This window comes from Cervus canadensis, chromosome X (assembly GCF_019320065.1).
Source record: "Cervus canadensis isolate Bull #8, Minnesota chromosome X, ASM1932006v1, whole genome shotgun sequence".
NCBI lineage: Eukaryota > Metazoa > Chordata > Mammalia > Artiodactyla > Cervidae > Cervus > Cervus canadensis.
In genome coordinates this window covers 75455975-75480349 of record NC_057419.1, presented here as the reverse complement: position 1 = coordinate 75480349, position 24375 = coordinate 75455975, and the positions used below count along the sequence as shown (strand labels likewise).

The window sequence follows — 24375 nt, the reverse complement described above, 5'->3', positions numbered from 1 at the left end:
AATTTTTATCATAAAAGTTAGCTACGAGATTGAATAAGACATATGTTAATCAGTGGTTTTACCAAACCACTAATTTGAAAAGAAAACGTAGAAATCAGCTATATAAAGGGTTCTGGGCGGGGCTATGTGTGAGGAGGGAGTATATCTTTGTTTCTTTAAATGACTCTTTTAAAGACTTTAAATTTCGAAGTGAAAGTGAAATCACTCAGTCCTGTCCCACTCTTTGCAACCCCATGGTATGTAGCCTGCCAGGCTCCTCCATCCATGGGATTTTCCAGGCAAGAATACTGGAGAGGGTTGCCATTTCCTTCTCCAGGGGATCTTCCCGACCCAGGGATGGATCCTATGTCTCCCGCATTGCAGGCAGACTCTTCACCACCTAAGCCACCTTCAAAAGCATGCCCAAAACACAGTATGTCTATGAGTATCTACTATATATAAAATATTACATATGAATGCATTTTCAGGGCAGGAATAGAGATGCAGATGGAGGACTGGTGAAAACAGCAGGGGAAAGAGAGGGTGGAACGAGCATTAACATATACATACCACCATGTGTAAAATAGATAGCTACTGGGCAGCTGCTGTATAGCACAGGGAGCTCAGCTCAATGCTTTGTGATGGCCTAAAGGGGTGGGATGTGAGTTTTAAGAGGGAGAGGATATATGTACACATATAGCTGTTTAATTTGGCTGTACAGCAGAAACACAACTGTAAAGCAGTTATACTCCCAATAAAAAATAATAAATGAAAAAAGTAATTTCAATGACTAATTTTCAGATAGCCATAAAAATTACTTAAAACGTTTTATAATGTATACATTTTTCCTTAAGTGTTCAGCTCAAGTACTGTGTGATTTAATTTTTGACACTGTATATTTTTCCTTCCCCTCTCCTTCTAGAAATTAGTTCTGAATTCTGTCTCTCAGAAGTGATTCTGCTGACTCCAGATTCCCTATCCTACCCAGGTTTGTGATACTCTTACACCCATCCTTGTCCAAATGCCTGACCTTCCCCATCCATGGCACCTTCTCCCCACACTAGATTCTCAGTTCTGCCCCTTCATGCCTTTTCATTTCCAAGACTAAGTGTTCTTAATCGAGCTATTGTCTCAGAGTTATTAGTTCCTTTGCCTAAAAAGAGACCAGACCACCTTATCTGCCTCCTGAGATATCTATATGCAAGTCAAGAAGCAACAGTTAGAATGGGACATGGAACAAAGGATTGGTTCCAAATTGGGAAATGAGGATGTCAAGGCTGTATTATATTGTCACTCTATTTATTTAACTTATATGCAGGGTACATCATGCAAAATGTCAGGTTGGATGAAGCACAAGCTGGAATCAAGATTGCAGGGAGAAATAGCAATAATCTCAGATAGGCAGATGATAACACCCTTATGGCAAAAAGCATAGAGAACCAAAGAGCCTCTTGAAGAAAGTGGAAGAGGAGAGTGAAAAAGCTGGCTTAAAACTCAACATTCAAAAAATGAAGATCATGGCATCCAGTCCCATCAGTTCAGTTCAGTTCAGTTCAGTTGCTCAGTCGTGTCTGACTGTGACCCCATGAATCGCAGCACGCCAAGCCTCCCTGTCCATCACCAACTCCAGGAGTTTACTCAAATTCATGTCCATCAAGTCTGTGATGCCATCCAGCCATCTCATCCTCTGTCGTCCCCTTCCCCTCCTGCTCCCAACCCCTCCCAGCATCAGGGTCTTTTCCAATGAGTCAACTCTTCGCATGAGGTAGCCAAAGTACTGGAGTTTCAGCTTCAACATCAGTCATTCCAATGAACACCCAAGACTGATCTCCTTTAGGATGGACTGGTTGGATCTCCTTGCAGTCCAAGGCACTCTCAAGAGTCCTCTCCAACACCACAGTTCAAAAGCATCAATCCTTCGGCACTCAGCTTTCTTCATAGTCCAACTCTCACATCCATATATGACCACTGGAAAAACCATAGCCTCGACTAGATGGACCTTTGTTGGCAAAGTAATGTCTCTGCTTTTTAATATGCTATCTAGGTTGGTCATAACTTTCCTTCCAAGGAGTAAGTGTCTTTTAATTTCATGGCTGCAATCACCATCTGTAGTGATTTTGGAGCCCCCAAAAATAAAGTCTGACATTGTTTCCACTGTCTCCCATCTATTTCCCATGAAGTGATGGGACAAGATGCCATGGTCTTAGTTTTCTGAATGTTGAGCTTTAAGCCAGCTTTTTCACTCTCCTCTTTCACTTTCATCAAGAGCTTTTTTAATTCCTCTTCACTTTCTGCCATAAGAGTGGTACCATCTGCATATCTTAGGTTATTGATATTTCTCCTGGCAATCTTGATTCCAGCTTGTGCTTCTTCCAGCCCAGCATTTCTCATGATGTACTCTGCATAGAAGTTAAATAAGCAGGGTGACAATATACAGTCTTGACATACTCCTTTTCCTATTTGGAACCAGTCTGTTGTTCCATATCCAGTTCTAACTGTTGCTTCCTAACCTGCATACAGGTTTATCAAGAGGCAGGTCAGGTGGTTTGGTATTCCCATTTCCTTCAGAATTTTCCACAGTTTATTGCTATCCACACAGTCAAAGGCTTTGACATGGTCAATAAAGCAGAAATAGATGTTTTTCTGGAACTATCTTGTTTTTCGATGATCCAGCGGATGTTGGCAATTTGATCTCTGGTTCCTCTGCCTTTTCTAAAACCAGCTTGAACATCTGGAATTTCATGGTTCACGTATTGCTGAAGCCTGGCTTGGAGAATTTTGAACATTACTTTACTAGTGTGTGAGATGAGTGCAATTGTGCGATAGTTTGAGTATTCTCTGGGATTGCCTTTCTTTGGGATTGGAATGAAAACTGACCTTTTCCAGTCCTGTGGCCACTGCTGAGTTTTCCAAATTTGCTGGCATATTGAGTGCAGCACTTTCACAGCATCATCTTTCAGGAATTGAAATAGCTCAACTGGAATTCCATCACCTCCACTAGCTTTGTTCGTAGTGATGCTTTCTAAGGCCCACTTGACTTCACATTCCAGGATGTCTGGCTCTAGGTGAGTGATCACACCATCGTGATTATCTAGTCCCATCACTTCATGGCAAATACATGGAGAAACATTGGAAACAGTGACAGACTTTATATTTGGGGGCTCCAAAATCACTGCAGATGGTGACTGCAGCCATGAAATTAAAAGACGTTTACTCCTTGGAAGTAAAGCTATGATCAACCTAGACAGCATGTTAAAAGGCAGAGAGAGATATTACTTTTCCAACAAAGGTCCCTCTAGTCAAAGCTATAGTTTTTACAGTAGTCATGTATGGATGTGAGAGTTGGACCACAAAGAAAGCTGAGTATTGAAGAATTGATCCTTTTGAACTTTGGTGTTAGAGAAGACTCTTGAGAGTCCCTTGGACTGCAAGGAGATTCAACCAGTCCATTGTAAAGGAAATCAGTCCTGAATATTCATTAGAAGTGCTGATGCAGAAGCTGAAGCTCCAATCCTTTGGCCACCTGATGCGAAGAACTGACTCGCTGGAAAAGACCCTGATGCTGGGAAAGATTGAAGGCAGGAAGAAAAGGGGACAACAGGATGAGATGGTTGGATGGCATCACCAACTCGATGGACTTGAGTCTGAGAAAGCTCTGGGAGTTGGTAATGGACAGGGAAGCCTGGCATGCTGTAGTCCATGGGGTCACAGAGTCGGACACAACTGAGCGACTGAACTGAACTGAATTGAAAAAGAGAACTTGAAGGGCTCACTGAAAGTACTATATATGACTCAGCCCATTTACCAGACTGGCCAAAGCCTGCAAACCTGAAAAAGCAAAACTGAACTCAGGGAGAGACAGCTGTGTAATGTTTCTGTCTGCTTCAAAGAAGCAGCCAACATGATCTGTGATTCATCTATAAATTCCACAGCTTGCTGATAAAAATGAGTAACACAGTTCACCAAATAAAAAACCAGAATAGTGAAAAGCAGAGATAAGGGATGACTTACTCTTCCAGATTAGATTTTAAACTATATTATAAGCAGCTGTATTTAAAACCAGAGTGTCTGAAAAACTATTAAAGTAGGTATTTAAAAGTTTAAAAAAGAAAACATAGCAACCACAGACAGTTCAAATCAATTGTGTTCAATTTATAATTTTAATAGGGTATAATGAGTAACCTTTTTCTAAACCAGGCAAGTCATGTAATTAGTTTGTTTTTACAAAACTAGGAGATGGCATTCCAGAAGAAAAAAAAAAAAAAAAGAAAAGAAAAACTAAGACATAAAGACAATATCAATAATATATTGGCAAGTACACATGTATTTGGGGAATATTCACTTTAATTCTACTGATCTTCGATATACAAACATAATCCCAGTATGAGGTCAATCAGGCTCAAAGTACAGTCATATAAAGGAACCTTTCTATAGTCTGCTGCTATTCCAGATTAATCTGCTAAAAAGTCTATTACTCTTATTTGGAGGATTTTTAAAGTGAACAGGTAATGGAAAAAAAAGTTATCTTCTAAAAAAAGGTAATCTTCTAAGATTATTCTGGGGAAACTTAGAATGCTGAGGAAGACCATAACTAGAAAAGACACTCCTAAATCACTTGAGATCACTGGTATCAAAGACAAATAGCAAATAGCACTTTTGATGATAGTATTCAAAATGGAAGGAAGGGGAGAGAAGGAAGGAGGAAACAGGCACAGCACATAAGAAAGGAAGCAAAAAGAGAAAGAAAGGAAGAATAAAAAGAAAAAGGAAAGAAAAAACTGAAATGTCTTAACGTACTGATGCTTGCTATGAGGTATCTTTAACCAACCACACTGGAATGTGGAAAGGTTAAACTTCGAATTAGGTTATAATCATTAAACTGTAAATTAGCTAATATTTATCCTTGTGCACTTTCGTTAAAGAAATATTGGTGTCACTTTAAAGGAATATAGACTGAATTATTTAAAAATAAACATAAATCACAGTTTCTTTCCATTATAAGCCTTGAGTCCCTTGCTTATAAATTAACATTGATTCTAAACATTCTTTACTCCTTAGTCAATTTAAGTCCAAAAGGTATAACAGCACAGTTCATATTATAAGACTAAATATAAAACAAGTTGATATCATTATTCACCCAATTAACCTTAATGTAGAAGACAGAGAAAGGCAGAATGTATTCTACTCTTTCCCCACTTTCCTTCCTCATCTGAGACAAAACAAGCATAATTTATTAAGAAAAATGAAAAGAATTAAATATAATTAGCTTTCCAATTAAAGACTGATTGTTATAAAATAAAAATATATACTTTGTATAAAATTTCAAAACTCTACTGTTCTCTCTTCATATTTTTCTTCCTTGTTCTCTCGTGCATGCATGCTAAGTCACTTCAGTCATGTCTGACTCTTTGCAACCCTATGGATTGTAGCCTGCCAGGCTACTTGCTCTGTCCATGGGATTCTACAGGCAAGAATACTGGAGTGGATTGCCCTGCCCTCCTCCAGGGGATGTTCCTGACCCAAGGATAGAACCTACTCTGAATCTGTTTAAATTTGCTTTGATTGTCTCATGTATGAGAAAGATAACCAGGCTGTGAATGAGTAAGATTTACTAAACTTTACTTTAACTTTGTCACATTTACTTGAGCTTTCAAAGTTAACAACTTCATACTTTACTTTTCACTGAAGCAGTATACTTACGAATTTAAAGCAACTTACCTTTAAAGTGTACTGGTCCAAACTTCTTTGTAAAGACCATATCTTCATTTTATCTCTTTTTTAACATTCTGATAATTAAATACAGAATTTACTACCTATTTAAAACATAAGTAACCTTTTGAGAGTGGCTCACTCAGCATAATGCCCAGTCCAAGTTGCTGCATATACTGCTGGGTAGTATTCTACTGCATAGATGCATCCATCCATTCACTCTTTGAAGGACATCTTGGACATTTCCAGCCGTGGGCCATTTCAAATAGAGCTGCTACGAAAATTCATGTATAGATTTTTTGTGTGCATGTAAGTTTTTATTTCTCTAGGATAAATGTCCAGGTATGTGACTACTGTACAGTTCTATTTGTATCATATTCTTAAAATAACAAACTAGGAGATGTACAGCAGATAAGTGGTTGCCAGGAGTTAAAGAAGGGGTGAAGAGTTGTGATTATAAATGGACAGATATGGTTGTAGATCAGTTCTGCTTATTGATAATGATGATAATATTCAAATCTACATATATGGATATAATGTCATGGAGACAAACAAAAAAATGAATACATGCAAAAACTGGTGAAATCCAAGTAAAGTATATAGTCTAGTTAGTTCTACTGTACCTATCAATTTCCTGAGTTTGATAATGCAGTAGTAATTTTATAAAATGTCACCATAGGGGAAGCTGGGTGATGGTACTATTTTTGCAACTTATTGTTAGTCTATAATCATTTGAAAGTAAAAGATTTTAATGGTATAATAAGGAGGCTTGAGAAAAAAAAAAAAATAAGGAGGCTTTATGCCTGAGTCCTGTGAGAATTAGCAGAGTGTGTTATATACTGTAAACACTCAACATTCAAAATAAAGTAAAAAATAAAATGTGTCTTTAACCAAAAAAAAAAAAAAGAAAGAATAAAATGAACTTCTGATTATGAAAACCTGGTTTAAAAGTTTATAATTCACTATATTTCAAATGTGGTAACTACTTATGATAAATCTTTCAGTCTAGACTGAAACAAAAATGATGTGCTTTTACCTAGAAAACCAAATGTCATTTCTTAATGAGAACAATGACACTATTGTATATTTTTTTGTATTACAATTAGAGCATATTGAGAGCTATCTACCCTTTAAATGAATTTTAGTTCACTAAAGAAATGAATAAAATGCAAATTAAATCATGAAAGAGGAAAAAAAGGCTTACACAAATATACATATTAATAAAAACAGAAAACAGGCTTAGGATAGAGTAAGAAAATTTGCATACCTGTTAACTTGATATGTCCTATTTCATCAAGCAAAATGCTGTAAATCAAAATTCACATTCAACAACACAGGATAAAATATTCATATAAAATTTGATATACCAGAAAATTTTGAAATGACTAATTTAAAATCAATGGGTATCTGATGAAGATTACTTTTCAAAGTATGTTTCATATAATTGTATAATTCATGTATATTTTCATAGAATCTTTAAAATAACAGACTTAATGGAGAAAATAGTAGTTACAGAAATACTGGGAACAGGTATACATAAAAAGAATACAACTTTACTTTTCTGGCTTCAGGTCTCTATATACAATTCCTAATCGATGCAGATGATCCAAAGCAAGGGCTAGTTCTGCAAGGTAGAATTTCACATCTTCCTCTGTAAACAGAACCTAGAATAAAATAATAATTTACCATTTCATCCTTTTTTCTATGTTGCAATTATTTAAATTTTCTTCTTTTAAAAACAGGAAACAGACAAATCTAGGCAAACAGGAAAATAAAACAAGTATACAGATGAAATTAACCTCTTCAAGAATCCTCTCAAACAAAAAAAGAATCCTTTTCTCACTATTAATCATTTTAATGTAGATCTTCCTAAAATACATTATGCAGTTTGCATATCTATTTACACTGAATCTATCACACAGATTTAACTTTTTAAAAATGATTTATTATCATAACTTAATTATTAATTTTAGTACACTAATATATAGGGATATTCTCAGGATTTTTACAATATATTGGATATTTTGTTTTAGTACTGGAATTCCACTATTTCTACTATTTTCTCTTTCATTGTCTACTATCACATCTCAGTGATAATTTTGCTTTTAGCAGGTCTACTAACCTAAGGTTTCTATTACTAATATAAGTTGTCAATTAGTAACTCTTACATTAAACACAATTCTAAATCCAATCTCTGACCTAAGGGGTAGGTCCAGGATTCTTCTGCCAGTAGAATACATGGGTCTAAAGGCACTGAATTCCTCAATCTTTTGTGCCTGGGAATAGAGTAACTCTGATAAAGTGAAAAGTGCACTGGACTTAGAATTAGCAGTATAATGTCTGACACGTCACTTAGCCCTCTGGGCTTAAGTTTCTAAACCTGTAAAATAAGGATAATAGCATCGGCTACATCTACTTAACAAGATAGTTTTAAGAGTCATCTTAGTTTATGTGGGGGAGAAAAAGCTTTGTAAACTATAAAATTCTATGTGTGCAAAGATGAGGTGGTATTATTATAGGTTTACATCTATATTCATAAGTAAGTGTTAATTTAAACACAAAATTGGGCACTACTCAACCATTAGATGTAATTGTTAAGATTTAGCAAGGGCTTCTAATTGGCAAAACAAATAACTTGTCTAGAAATTTTTTATTTTCATTAAAGAAATATATAGATTATTAAGAAAGTTCAAAATTTGAATGACATATCATAAAATCTTGAAACTGGCTTGTCCACTGAGAATCATGGCCACTGAATTATATTATGCAGATTAAGGTTACTAGTAAAATTACTGAGAATGAGCAACTAAAGATAAATTTTGATGCTCCACTCATTTTTTAAAATAATATGCAGAAAAACAAAGACTTTCATTATCTAAGTTTCAGGAGAATTCATTTGAATATCATAATGGTAAAAGTATAAGAACATTTTCACTTGATATTTTATTAGGAAGAAAAACAGATGTTACCTATTTCACCTTTGAAGAAGGCTAATCAAAGCATTCATTGAAATGTAACACATAAGAAAGCCCTAAACAAAAATCTTTGAAACTCTAAAAGAAGAAACAGTCTATAGTTTTGTTTGTTGTTGTTGTTTTAGTCACTAAATTGTGTGGGACTCTTTGTGACCCTATGAACTGTAGCCCGCCAGGCTCCTCTGTCCATGGGACTTCCCAGGCAAGAATTTGGAGTGGGTTGCCACTTCCCTTTCCAGGGATCCTGTGTCTCGTGCACTGGCAGGCAGAGTCTTCTCCACTGCACCACTAAGAAAGCCCAGTTTATAGCTTATGGCAATTATATGTTTTTCTGGGCAGGTTAGTTTATCATTCTGAGTGTCCTTATGTAAGGTGGTGATAACACTGACTTCATAAGGTTGTTTGGAAGATAATGAATGAAAAGTGACTGGCACATAATAGTAAGTTTCTTATTTATGTCCCTCATGAGGTTTTCCTCAAAGACAATTTCATGATGAGATAATATACTTGCCAGTTTATAGTTTAAACTTTTCATTCATTATGTTATTACAATCTTCCAAACAACCTTATGAGGTTGGTATTATCGCCACCTTATGTAACGGACACTCAGAGTGATAAACTAACCATAGACAATACTTAACCACATGGGTGTGGTTGTGTTACAATAAAACTTTGTTTACAAAAAATAGCAGCAGGCCATATTTGGCCTGAGACTATAGATTCCTGACTGCTGAGTTAAAGATTTATACTACAAAGCCTAAAAGAACTACTAAAATAACACAATGAAATGTTATTTTCATAAAAAGCTAACTGAAGATAAAAAGATAGCAGAGAAAAAGAGAAATAAAAGAATAGAAGGAACCAAAAAAAAAAAAACCCACAAAAAGAAAGATGGGAGATTTAAACCCAATCATATCAATAATCATATTAAATGTAACAAGTCTGACACACCTATTAAAAAGCATAAATTTTCAGACTATATAAAAAACAAGATAATTATATGGTGCCTTAAGTATAGCACATTAAATATAAAGACAAATAAATTAACTAAAAATATGAAAAACACTATACCAACTAAATAATTTTTTTAAAAACCTAGATTAATATCAATGTAGATTTCAAAGCAAAGAATATTATTAAGGATAAAGTCAGTCATCTCATAATGATAAAGGGTAAATTCACTAAGATGGAATGATAATCTTAAAGGTTTATGCACTTAATAACAGAACTTTGAAATATGTGAAGCAAAATTTGACAGAAATTCAAAAAGAAACAGATAAGTCCATAATTATAGTCAAAAGTTTCAACCATTGACTCTTAAAAATTTTTATAACATATAGACAGAGAGTTAGGAAAAATAAAGGAGACTTAAAACCAACTATCAAACAACTTAATCTAACTGACATTTAGAGAACTTTCCAGTACCCAAAATCATAATACACATTCTTCTCAAGTACACATTGAACAATTTACCAAGATATACCATATTGTGAAGCATAAAACATTTTAAGTGAATTTAAGGGAATTCAAGTCATACAAACTGTGCTGTTTGACTAAAATAAAATTTAATTAGAAAACAATAATAGAAATTTATCTGGAAGCTGCCTAAATATTTTAAAATTAATTCACATACTTGTAAATAGCCTATGAGTAAAAGAAGTAAAAGGAAATTGGAAAACATGTTGAACTAAAGGAAAATAAAAGCATCACAATTCAAAATTTGTGAGATGGTGCTAAATTAGTATTTAGAGTGACACTTATAACACTACACACTTATATTAGAAAAGAAGCAAATGTCTTAAATCAATAACTTCTGTTTCCATCTTAAAAACCAGAAAAGCTAGTGAAACACAAATTAAGCAGAAAAAAATGAAGTAATAAATATTAAAGTAGAAATAGAAAACAGAAGAAATACAATAGAGAAAAATCACTGAAAGTAAAAACTCTTGGTTCTTTGAGGAGAACAATAAAATTGGTAACAATCTACCAAGCCTAAGCGAGACAGAAAAAGGAGAAGACACAAAATACCAATATCATGCATGATGATATCAACAACAATGATTCTATACCTATAAAAATCATAACAAGAGGATACTATGAACAACTTTATGCCAATGAATTTGGTAACTCTGATGAAATGCATAAATTCCTTAAAAGACATAAGATACTTTAAAAAAGTAACTTTAAAAAAACTGAATTTATAGTTAAACACTGTACCATTAAAAAAAACACTTCAGGCCCAGATAGCTACACTAGTGAATTCTACAAATCACTTAAGGACAATGTAACATTGAGCTTTTGCAGAAAATTGAAGGGAAGAAAATTCTACCCAACTCATTCTATGAAACCAGAATTGCTCTGACACCAAAATTAGATATGATCAATAAAGAAAACTACAGTCAAATATCTCTCATGAAAATAGATGCAAAAATTCTTAACAAACTTTTAGTAAATATCATCCAATAATATACAAAAAGGATAATACATCATCACTGCATGGAGTTCACCCACAGATGCAAGACTGCTTCAACATTTGACAATTAGTTCAATGTAATTCACCATACTAAAAGTTTAAAGAGGACTTGCCTGGTGGTCCAGTGTATAGAATCTGCCTGCCAATTCAAGGGACAAGGGTTCGATTACAGGTCTGGGAACATCCTATACACTGTGGGGCAACTAGGTCCTGTGTGCCACAGCCACTAAGCTCATGCTCTAGAACACATGTGCTGCAATTACTGAGCCAATATACCACAGCTACTAAAGCCTATGGGCCCTAGAGCCCATGCTCCACAACAGGAGAAGGCATCACAATGGGAAGCCCACACACCACAATTAGAGAAAGCCTGTGCATAGCAATGAAGATCCAGTACAGTCAATAAATAAAGATTAAAGAAGAAAAAAAAATGATCATTATCTCAATAACTGCAAACCAAAAAAAGTGTTTCACAAAATCAAACATGCATCCCTGATAAAAACTCTCAACAAACTAGTAATAGAAGGGAAATTTCTCAATCTGATAAAGAACTTAACTTTGTAATTCATGATGAAAATATGCTTTCCTCCTAAAATCAGAAATAAGGCAAGACTGTCTGCACTTATTGATACTTTTCAAAAGGACCTAGGGGGGTCAAGTCAGCGTTACAAAGACAAATAAATGAGTCCATAACGGAAAAGAAGTAAAACTCCTTATGTGGGTTAAAAATAGGAAGTTCTATTAGTAGTCTATCAAAGTGCTGCTAGATAAAATAAGTTTAGTTATATTTTAAAATACAAAATTCAATATCCAAAAAGAGTAGTATTTTCATCCATTTGTAAATAAAATTAAGAAGTAATTCTACTTACAATGGCAGTTTTTAAAAAGAAAAATATTCAGAGACAAATCTGACAAAACACGTAAAAGATCTATATGCTGAAAATGACAAGATATTGGTGAGAGAAATTTAAAAAGACTTAAATAAATGGAGAGAAATACTATCTTCATGGATTAGAAAACTCAACACTGAAAATTTCAATTATATACAAACTGAACTATAGATTCAATGCAATCCAATCCAAATCCCAGCAGGCTTTTTTGTACAAAGTGGAAAACTTCTTTTTAAATCAATATGGAAATGCAAAAGACCTAGAAGAGGCAAAACAACTTTGAAAAAGACGAGCAAACCTCAAGGACGTGCACAATCTGAGTTTTTATAAATATTTATAGATATTTTATAAATATAAAGGAATCAAGAAAGTGTTGTATTGGCATAAGGATAGACAAACAGAAAAGAATATCTAGACATATTAATAGATCTTCATGTATACAATCAACTGATTGTCAACAAAAAATACAAGGTAATTAAACAAAGAAAGCATTTTTGTTATTGTTCAGGTACTACATCGTGTCTGACAATCTGTGGCCCCATGGATGGAAGCACTCCAGGATCCTCTGCCCTTCATTATCTCCAGAGTTTGCTGAAATTCATGTGCACTGAGTCAGTGATATTATCCAACTATCTCATTCTCTGCCACCATCTTCTCTATTGCCTTCTACATTCCCCAGCAACAGGGTCTTTTCCAATGAGTTGCTCCTTCACAACAGGAGGCCACAGACCTGAAGCTTCAGCATCAGTACTTCCAGTGAATATTCAGGTGATGATTTCCTTTAGGATTGACTGGCTTGATTTCCTTGCAGTCCAAGGGAGTCTCATGAGTCTTCTCAAGCACCACAATTTGAAAGCATAAATTTGTCAGTGTTCAGCCTGCTTTATAGTCCAAATTTCACATCTGTAAAAGATCTTCATGACTCAGATAACCACAATGATATGATCACTCACCTAGAGCCACACATCCTGGAATGCAAAATCAAGTGGGTCAAAGCATCACCATGAACAAAGCTAGTGGAGGTGACAGAATTCCAGTTGAGCTATTTCAAATCCTAAAAGATGATGCTGTGAAAGTGCTGCACTAAATATGCCAACAAATTTGGAAAACTCAGCAGTGGCCACAGGACTGGAAAAGGTCAGTTTTCATTCCAATCCCAAAGAAAGGCAATGCCAAAGAATGTTCAAACTACCGCAAAATGGTACTCATCTCACACGCCAAAAAAGTAATGCTTAAAATTCTCCAAGTCAGGCTTCAACAGTACGGGAACCGTGAACTTCCAGATGTTCAAGCTGGTTTTAGACAAGGCAGAGGAACCAGAGATCAAATTGCCAACATGCTATGGACCATCAAAAAAGCAAGAGAGTTCCAGAAAAACATCTACTTCTGCTTTATTGACTATGTCAAAGCCTTGCACTGTGCGGATCCCAACAAAATGTGGAAAATTCTTCAAGAGATGGGAATACCAGACCACCTGACCTGCCTTGTGAGAAATCTGTATGCAGGTCAAGAAGCAATAGCTAGAACCAGACATGGAACAACAGACTGGTTCCAAATTGGGAAAGGAGTACGTCAAGGCTGTATACTGTCACCCTGCTTATTTATCTTATATGCAGAGTACATCATGCGAAATTCCAGGCTGGATGAAGCACAAGCTGGAATCAAGATTGCCAAGAGAAATATCAATGACCTCAGATACGCAGATGACACCACCCTTATGGCAGAAAGCAAAGAACTAAAGAGTTTCTTGATGAAAGTGAAAGAGAAGAGTCAAAAAGTTGGTGTACATATACACCATGGAATATTACTCAGCCATTAAAAAGAATTCATTTGAATCAGTTCTAATGAGATGGATGAAACTGGAGCCCATTATACAGAGTGAAGTAAGCCAGAAAGATAAAGAACATCACAGCATACTAACACATATATATGGAATTTACAAAGATGGTAACGATAACCCTATATGCAAAACAGAAAAAGAGACACAGAAGTACAGAACAGACTTTTGAACTCTGTGGGAGAAGGTGAGGGTGGGATGTATCGAAAGAACAGCATGTATATTATCTATGGTGAAACAGATCACCAGCCCAGGTGGGATGCATGAGACAAGTGCTCAGACCTGGTGCACTGGGAAGACCCAGAGGAATCGGGTGGAGAGGGAGGTGGGAGGGGGGAGCGGGATGGGGAATACGTGTAAATCTATGGCTGATTCATATCAATGTATGACAAAACCCACTGAAAAAAATAAATAAATAAATAAAGGAGAAAAAAAAAAAAGTTGGCTTAAAGCTCAATATTCAAAAAACTAAGATCATGGCCCTGGTCCCGTCATTTCATTGCAAATAGATGGGGAAACAATGAAAACAGTGAGAAACTTTATTTTTGGGGGCCCCAAAATCACGGCAGATGGTGACTGCAGCCACGAAATTAAAAGACGCTTGCTCCTTGGAAGAAAAGCTATGACCAACCTAGACAGCATATTAAAAAGCAGAGACAAAAAAAAAAAAGCAGAGACATTACTTTGCTGACAAAGTTCCGTCTAGTCAAAGCTGTGGTTTTTCCAGTAGTCATGTATGGATGTGATAGTTGGACCATAAAGAAAGCTGAGAAGCCAAAGAATTGATGCTTTTGAACTGTGGTGTTGGAGAAGACTCTTGAGAGTCCTTTGGACTGCAAGGAGATCCAACCAGGCCATCCTAAAGGAAATCAGTCCTGAATATTCACTGGAAGGACTGATGCCGAAGCTGAAACGCCAATATTTTGGCCAACTGATGTGAACAACCGACTCATTTAAAAAGACTCTGATGCTGGGAAAGATTGAAGGCAGGAGGAGGAGAAGGGGATGACAGAGGAAGAGATGGTTGGATGGCATCATCAACTCAACGGACATGAATCCGAGCAAGCTCCAGAAGTTGGTAATGGACAGGGAAGCCTAGCATGCTGCAGTCCATGGGGTCACAAAAAGTAAGACATCACTGAGCAACTGAACTTAACTGAACATGACTATTGGAAAAACCATAGCTCTGACTATACAGATCTTTATCAACAAAATAATATTTCTGCCTTTTAATACGCTATCTAGGTTTGTCACTTCTTTCCTTCCAAGGAGCAAGTACCCTTAATTTCATGGCTGAAGTCACTGTCAGCAGTGATTCTGGAGCCAAAGAAAAGAAAATCTTTCTTGGCTTTCATTTCCCCCCCTTCTATTTGCCATAAAGTGTTGGGACCAAATGCCATGACCTTAGTTTATTGAATACTCAGTTTCAAGGCAGGTTTTTCACTCTCCTCTTTACTTTCATCAAGAGGCTCTTTAGTTCCCCTTTGCTTTCTGCCATTAGAGTGGTATCATCTGCATATCTGAGGTTGTTGATATCTTTTCTGGCAATCTTGATTCTAGCTTATGAGTCATCCAGCCTAGCATTTTGCATGATGAACTCTGCATATAAGTTAAACAAGCAGGGTGACAATATATAGCCTTGATGTACTCCTTCCCAATTTTTAACCAGTCAGTTGTTCCAAGTCTGGTTCTAACTGTTGATTCTTGACCCACATACAGATTTCTCAGTCGACAGGTAAGGTGGTGTGGTTTTCCCATTTCTTGAAGAATTTTCCAGAGTTTGTTGTGATCCACAGAGTCAAAAAGCTTTCACATATTCAATGAAACAGAAGTAAATGATTTTCTGGAATTTCTGTGCTTTCCCTATGATTCAATGGATGTTGGCAATTTGATCTCTGGTTCCTCTGCCTCTTTGAAACCCAGCCTATACATTTGGAAGTTCTTGGCTTATATATTGTGGAAGCCTACCTTGAAGGATTTTGAACATTACCTTGCTAGCATGTGAAATGAGAGCAGCTGTATGATAGTTTGAACATTCTTTGACATTGTCCTTCTTTGGGATTTGAATGAAAACTGATCTTTTCCAGTTCTATGGCCACTGGTGAGTTTTCCAATTAGCTGTTAAGGCGTTCAGTGCCTTAACAGCATCATCTTTTAGGATTTGAAAGAGCTCAGCTGTAATTCCATCACCTCCACCAGCTTTGTTAATAGTAATGCTTCCTAAGACAACTTACTTCAAACTCTAGGATGTCTGGCTCTAGATGAGTGACCACTTCACTGTGATTATCTGGGTCATTAAGGCCATTTTTCCTAGTTCTTCTGTGTATTCTTCCCACCTCTTCTTAATCTCTTCTGCTTCTGTTAGGTTCTTACCATTTCTGTCCTTTATCATGCCCATTCTTGCATGAAATGTTCCCTTGATATCTCCAGTTTTCCTGAAGAGATCTCTAGTCTTTCCCATTCTATTGTTTTCCTCTATTTCTTTGCATTATTTATTTAAGAAGGCCTTCTTATCTCTCTGTGCTATTCTCTAGAACTTGGATTCCGTTAGGTAAAGCTTTCCCTTTCTCCTTTGCCTTTCATTTCTCTTCTTTTCTCAGGTATTTGTGAAGCCTCCTTGGAAAACCACTTTGCCTTCTTGCATATCTTTTTCTTTAGGTTGGTTTTGGTCACTGCCTCCTGTACAATGTTACTAACCCTCATCCATAAACTTCAGGCGCTCTGTCTACCAGATCTAATCCCATAAATTTATTCATCACTTCCACTATATAATCAGAAGGGATCTGATTTAGGTCATACACGAATGGCTTCCCTGGTGGCTCAGACGGTAACGAATCTGCCTGCAATGCAGGATACCTGGGTTCAATCTCTGGGTCAGGAAGATGCCCTAGAGAAGAGAACAGCAACTCACTCCAGTATTCTTGCCTGCAGAATCCCAAGGACACACGAGTATGGCAGGCTACAGTCCCTTGGACCACAAAGAGTCAGACATGACTCAGCGACTCACACTTTGAATGGCCTAGTGCTTTTCCCCACATCTTAAATTTAAGCCTGAATTTTCCAATAAGGAGCTCATGATCTGAGCCAGTTAGCTCCATGTCTTGTTTTTGCTGACTGTATAGAGCTTCTCCATCTTAAGTTTCAAAGAACATCATCAATCTGATTTTGGTATTGACCATCTGGTGATTTCCACATATAAAGTTGTCTCTTCGGTTTTGGCAAAAGGTGTTTGCTACAACCAGCATGTTTTCTTAACAAAGCTCTGTTAGCCTTTCCCCTGCTTCATTTTTTACTCCAAGACCAAACTTGCGTGTTATTCTGAGTATCTCTTGACTTCCTACTTTTGCAGTGCAATCCCCCTATGATGAAAAGGATATCTTTTTTGATGTTAGTTTTAGAAGGTGTTGTAAGCCTTCATAGAACCAGTCCACTTCAGCTTCTTTGGCATCAGTGATTGGGGCATAGACTTGGATTACTGTGATGTTGAATGGTTTGCTTTGGAAATGAACCAAGATCATTCTGTCATTTTTGAGATCGTACCCAAGTACTGCATTTTGGACTCTTTTGTTGACTATGAGGGTTACTCCATTTCTTCTATGAGATTCCTGCCCACAGTAGTAGATATAATGGTCACACCCATTCCTGTCCATTTTAGTTCAGTGATTTCGAAGATGCCAGTGTTCAAACTCACCATCTTCTGCTTGACCATGTCAAATTTCCCTTGATTCATGAACCTAACATCAGGTTCCTATGAAATACTGTTGTGCATCAAACTTTTACTTTCACCACCAAACACATCCACAACTGAGCATCTTTTCCAATTTGGCACAGTCGCTTCATTCTTTCTGGAGCTACTAGTAATTGCCCTCTGCTCTTCCCCAATAGCATAATGGACACCTTCCATCCTTGGGGGGCTCAATTTCCAGTGCCATTTTCTATTTATTTTTTCCCTTTTCATAGTGTTCATGGGATTCTCAGGGCAACACTACTGGCACTGTTTGCCATTTCTTCCACCAGTGGATCACATTTTGTCAGAACTCTTCACTATGACCCATCCATCTTGGATAGCCCTGCACAGTATGGCTCATAGTTTCATTGAGTTACACAAGCCCCTTTGCCAAAAATGACTGTGATCCATAAGGGGGAAGAAAGCACAGTCTTTTCCAATGATGATGCTAAAACAATGAGATATCTATATACAAAAAGAGGACAAGATATATGGTTGAGTTCCTTCAGCTGTTCACCTGAAACTATCACAACATTATTAATCAGCTATACCCAAATTCCAAATTAAAAGTTTTAAAAAATGCCTGAAATAAAAAGGATTCTATTTTCAAAACTCAAATACAGTTCTATATTTCTTATGTATCAGTAAAACATGGATAACTGTAAAAAAAGGACTGTAACATATACTTATCATCATATATGAAAAGGAACTCAAAATTGATTATAAACATAAATGCAAAACCAAAAACTTGAAAACTTCTAGAAAACATAAGAGAAAATCTTTGTGACCTGGGATGAGGCAAATATTCTTTAAACAGGGCACCAAAAACTATCATTCATAAAAGGAAAAAAGTATTATAAATTAGACATCATCAAAACTAAGAACTTCTGCTTTTTGAAAGACACTGTTAAAGAGAATGAAAGGATAAACAATAGACCAGAAGAAAATATTTTCAAACATACATGATAAAGGACCAGCATTTAGAATATATCAAGACTTTCAAAATTTAGTAACAAAAAATACCCAATAAAAAATGGGCCAAAGATTTAAACAGACATTTTATAAAAAAAAGATACATACATGTCAAATAAGCACATGAAGAGATGTTCAACATCATTAATCATTAAGGCTATAAAAATTCAAAACCACAATAAGGTATCGTCATACACTTATCAGATACACAAAATTAAAACAAGACTGACCAAACCAAGTGTTGGTAAGATTGTGGAACAACTGAAACTCTCATATACTGCTGGTGAGAATGCAAAAATTATACAACTTCTTTGGAAAAGAGCTTGACAGTATCTTTAAAATAAGTTAAAATATAGACCTACTATATAACCTAGTCATTATATTCTCAGATATTTCACCATGAAAAACAAAAACATATGTCCATACATGAACGTTTCTAGTAGCTTTACTAGTATTATCCAAAAACTGCAAAGAATGTATATCCATCAACAAGTGAATGAATAGACAAATCATTGTGTATCTATACAGTGAAATACCACTCAGCAATAAAAATGAACTACTGATGCATGCCACAGCTTGAATGAATCTCAAAATAATTATGCTAGGCTAAATAAGCCAGACAAAAAAACAATACATACCATAAGATTTCATTTATATAAAGTCCTAGAACATGCAAACCGAATAGTAACAGAAAGCAGATTCAGTAGTGGTGGGGCAGGAGGGAAGCATTACAAAAGAACACAAGAAAACTGTTGGGGGCAATGGGTAAACTAATTATTTTGATTGTAGTGATGGTTTATTAAGTTTACACAAATGTCAAAATTTATCAAAGCATGTACTTTAGTAAGTACAGTTTGTTGCATGTCAACTGTACCTCGCTAAAGCTGTTCTAAACATGAATAAATTAAAGCTTACTCCCAAAGGCATTTTGGTAGCTTGAGTAGCCAAAGTCCTCGGCTTGTCCCTATCTACTTCATCCAGTTATTTATACTGATCTTTTTCCTAAGAGAAAAATGAGTAACACATTGAAATTATTTAAATGACAGTCAGAAAATGCCATTAACTGGCACATTCGTGAAATATTATGTAACCAAAAAAAAGAATATTTAAAATTTCCATAGCAAAAAGTAATTAGCAAAACAACAAAAACAATGTCTTAGTTTTGTTTCAATAAAATATAGCAAAAATTTACAAATACTCACCTCTTTGGATAATCTTGTGAAGACATCTCCTCCCCTGAGAAAATCCAATATTAAATACAGCTTCCCTTCAGTCTGAAAGGCTAATTAGAAATTAAAATGCAAACATAACAATTTTTAAGGCTTACAAAGCTTAGTATACTTTTTACTTAATATAGCTGTTTAAAATTTTATCACTGAACACTATACTGAAATTAACCATTTACTTACATGGTCCATTATTGGATAACATTATTTCAAAATTAAAACTAGTGTTGAAAAGCTATAATCCCCTTTCCAGAATATATCAGATGTTCTACATGTAGCTCTGCACAGAAACTTGTAACATCATCATTTTTCTCATTTATGAAGCACCATAACCTACTGCAATTGCCTGAACACCACCTCCCCATCTATTGAAAATCTACTAATTCAGTCAAGGTCAACAAAAATGTCACCCCCTCTTTCTTCTATTAAGAGACTTTCTTCTATTAAGGACTTCCTCCTTTTCATATTTCCCCACAGCGTCCTTACACTCTTCCCCATCAGAATTACTGGCTACTATTTTTGAGATCTCATTGTACTTTATTTATATCTTATGGTACCTTAATCCATTTTGATTTATAAAATTAATTGGTCTTATATGTCTGTGTTCCATATACATTATAAATTTCTTAAGATCAGAGATTATATCCCCTCTAGAGCCTACTGATTTTAACAGAATATTTTGCATAAAACTGGTGTTTAGTGATTAATCTAATGATATCCTAGAGATTCAAGGAAGGAGATCTTTAGATATTACTACTACTTTCATTCCATTTGGGTAATGGGGGATGAAAGAATAATGGGTGAAAAATTCTAGATTTTTTTTATAGAGAGTTGAGTACTACAATGCATATTTGTCAAAATTACCTAAAAATAAAATCAATGGCTGCTATTCTTCTAAATTTCAAAAACTGAGAGCAACATAGTAGACTGAATCAGTAATTTTGCCTTTGAATTCCCCAGGGAAGTTAAATGCCATAATCTCATGCATACAATAAATTGGCAACAGAGCCATTATTAAAATTCAGAACTGCATGGGTTGGAAGAATAATAGTTAAAATGACCATACTGCCCAAAGCAATCTAAAGATTCAATGCAATCCCTACTGAAATACCAATGGCATTTTTCACAGAACCAGAACAAGTAATTTAAAAATTTGTATGGAAATACAGAAGACGCTGAATAGCCAAAACAATCATGAAAAAGAACAAAGCTAGAGGCATCACACTTCCTAACTTCAGATCATACTAAAAGCTACAGAAATCAAAAAAGTATGCACTGACATAAATAGAGACATATAAATCAATGGAACAGAATAGAGAGCCCAGAAATAAACCCACACACCTATGATCAATTAATCTGCAACAAAGTTGACAAGAATATACAAAAGAGAAAAAAGGAGTCTCTTCCGTAAGTGGTGCTGGGAAAACCAGACTGTTGCATGTAAAAGAATGAAATTTTCTAACATCATATATAAAAATAAACTCAAAATGGATTAAAGACCTAAATGTAAGACCATAAACCATAAAACTTCTAGAAGAGAACATAGGTAGAACACTCTTTGACATAAATCAAAGCAATGTTTTTTGGGATTTCTCTCCTAAGGCAAAGGAAACAGAAGCAAAAATACAGGTCAGACCTAATTAAAATGAAAAGCTCTAGCACAGCAAAGGAAACCATCAACAAAATGAAAAGACAACCTACTAAATTGGAAAAAAATATTTTCAAATGATATGACTAATAAGGAGCTAATATTCAAAATATATAAACAGCCTATATATCTCATCATCAAAAAAACAAACAACCCAATTAAAAAAATGGGCAGAAGACCTGAATAGACATTTTTCCAAAGAAGACATACAGATGGCCAACTAGCACATGAAAAGATGTTCAATATCACTAATCATCACTGTATCAAAACCCCAATGAGATACCATCTCATTAAAAATTACTTTTGATACATCTATCAAAAATGTATATCATGAAAAAGACTACAAATAACAAATGTTGGAAAGGATGTGGACAAAATGAAACCTTTGTACACTGTCAGAAGTTATGTAAATTGGTGCAAGCACTGTGGAAAACAGTATGAAGGTTCCTCAAAAGAATAAAAATATAACTCAGCAATTCCACACTTGGGTATATATCTGAAGAAAATGAAAATATTGCCACAAAAAAATGTATGCACCACAATGTTCACAGCAGAATTTTTTATAGTACACAAGATATGGAAGCAACCTAAGTATCCATCAACAGGTAAATGTATTGAATAAAGATGTGGAAAATATATATGTATATACATACACACACACATACATACATCTACACACACATACACAATGGAGTATTACTCACCCATAAAAAATAATGAAATATTGTCATTTACAAGAACATGGATGGGCTTAGAGGGTATTTTGATTAGTGAAATATGTCTTACAAAGACAAATAGTGGATGATATCACTTACATTTGGAATCAAAAAATAAATTAGTGAATTTAACAAAAAAGGAACAAACTTATGGAGAACAAACTAGTGGTTACCAACAGGGAAAGGTAGGGGAAAGTGGCAAGATAGGGGTACGGGATTAAGAGGTACAAACTACTATGTATAAAATAAATAAGCTACAAGAATAACACAGGGAATGTAACAAATATTTTATAGTAAGTATAAATGGAATATAACCTCGAAAATTGTGAATCACTATACTGTACACCTGAAACATAATACTGTAAATCAACTATACCTCAACTAAAAAAAAAGCCTCAGAAATCTTTGACTCCAAATTCATGTTCTTTCCATTGTACCTATTTCTTCTCACTAGTATTCCTCTCCCTCTAAATATAAGAAAAAATAACTCAAATAGATTAGCATACCATATGGTCCTCTTCAACAGGATGAGGAATATGATCATTATGAACATGTAAGAGGAACCCATTCAAACACAAGAATGTTTTGAATAAATTATCACAGTAGTTTATAGCCTAAGATCCCTAGAGGTATAGCCTAGTAGAGTACAGAAATTCTACTAGACAAGTAGTCAAAAGACACTATCTTGTTACCTTAGACAAGTTAACCAACAAATATAGGAAATACAACTAAAAGCTGGATATTAATTCTTATTTCAGATAAGTATGTTTTACATAGTTGAAAGTATTAAATCATTCCATATTTATTTCCTGTTTGAAGTATTTATCTTAAGTTACATTATTGTCTGAAAGGAAATATTAGTTCTCTAATTCCATATTTTTTTTAAAAAGATTACATACCATAGTGCAATTTGACAATAAATGGATGATTTACTTCCACCAGTATATCCCTCTCCATCTTTGTCCGAATTCTGTCTCGAACTAAAAATTACAGAAGGGTAGAGTATATTGTTCTTGTATATAATTTCAGTAGCGATCCCATCAATAATTCACCAAACACAAATACAGAAATTTATAATATAACTTTGTAAGTGCCTGAATTTGAAGTCAATATTCTTAGGCAGTAACTACCACAGTATAAAAGCTAACAAATTCAGTTTAGATCTAGAGATGGGTTAAGTGCCACAGTGTTATTTGGCAGATAAACATTATATATTAGTGTTCAAATGAGTTCATTGACTGAAACTGAGCACAGTGTTATTGTTATCACAGCCTGGAAGACACTGTATATAAGTGTATGCAGGTGGCTGTGCCTTCTCAATATGTAATACCAACAGATGGAACAGAAAAAATAAGAATCTTGAAGAAAAAGAATATAGTTTAATAAAATAAGTTCACTTTAAATTAAATAAAATATATCACTTTTTATCCCATTAATTATTTTTTTACCAGGATACACTCTCACTAAATTAGGGTATATGTCAATATCAAACCTAGAAATATCACTTACCACTAGAAAGCTGTAACAATTACTAATGCTAAAAGGAAACTAAATCTACTCTTATAGGCAATACATAGCACATTTCTTAAAACAAGCTTTACCAAGTTCTATTTTAATAAGCTTTCTAATCTTCTACCTTTTAAAGAAGCTTTTTTTAACACCTTCATTGCATAGAGTTGTCCAGCATCAGGACCGGTCTTCTTTCTAACGAGAAATACCTAATAAGAGAATTAAAATTTAAAAAGTGAAATTCACATCCCAAGCCACTCCTGCTATACATATACATTAGCATATACAAATAGCCTTACATATTCTCTAATTGTATAAAGATATACTTTTCCCTATAAATTATACTTAGTTTACACTTTCTCACTTTCATTCACTTAGTAAATCACATGCTCATACATCCTACTGTGGAAAAGAAAATTTAAAAGAACATTTGAGAAGTTTGTGATATAAGAGATAAATAATATAATGAAAGACAATTTGAGCTAAGGGAGCTCCTTATAAGACACAAGTTCCTTTTTGTTTTCTTAATATGGAGCAAACAAATCTAATTACTGTTAATTTGACACCTTCATTTCTAGTTTCCTATTGGTCCATTTTAGAAGCTACCAGGTATTTTATTTTCTAATAGGGCTTCTCTGGTGACTCAGACAGTAAAGAATCTGCCTGCGATGCAGGAGAACCAGGTCCACACCTGGCTCATGAAGACAAGGAGGA

The 24375-nt window shown here is 35.0% G+C and overlaps 1 protein-coding gene across 8 annotated transcripts in view; it reads right to left on the bottom strand.

Annotated features, from left to right (window-relative positions):
* RPS6KA6 (ribosomal protein S6 kinase A6) overlaps window positions 1-24375 on the bottom strand; it is a 249824-nt gene that overhangs the window by 80947 nt on the left and 144502 nt on the right. For all 8 annotated transcript variants that reach the window (XM_043459430.1, XM_043459424.1, XM_043459425.1 and 5 more), the window contains 5 exons: window positions 23789-23870; window positions 23052-23132; window positions 19765-19844; window positions 7246-7352; window positions 6956-6993 (listed from right to left, as the gene is read on the bottom strand). In XM_043459430.1, the coding sequence (XP_043315365.1) occupies window positions 6956-6993; window positions 7246-7352; window positions 19765-19844; window positions 23052-23132; window positions 23789-23870 (388 nt within the window). The remainder of the gene's footprint in view (window positions 1-6955; window positions 6994-7245; window positions 7353-19764; window positions 19845-23051; window positions 23133-23788; window positions 23871-24375) is intronic.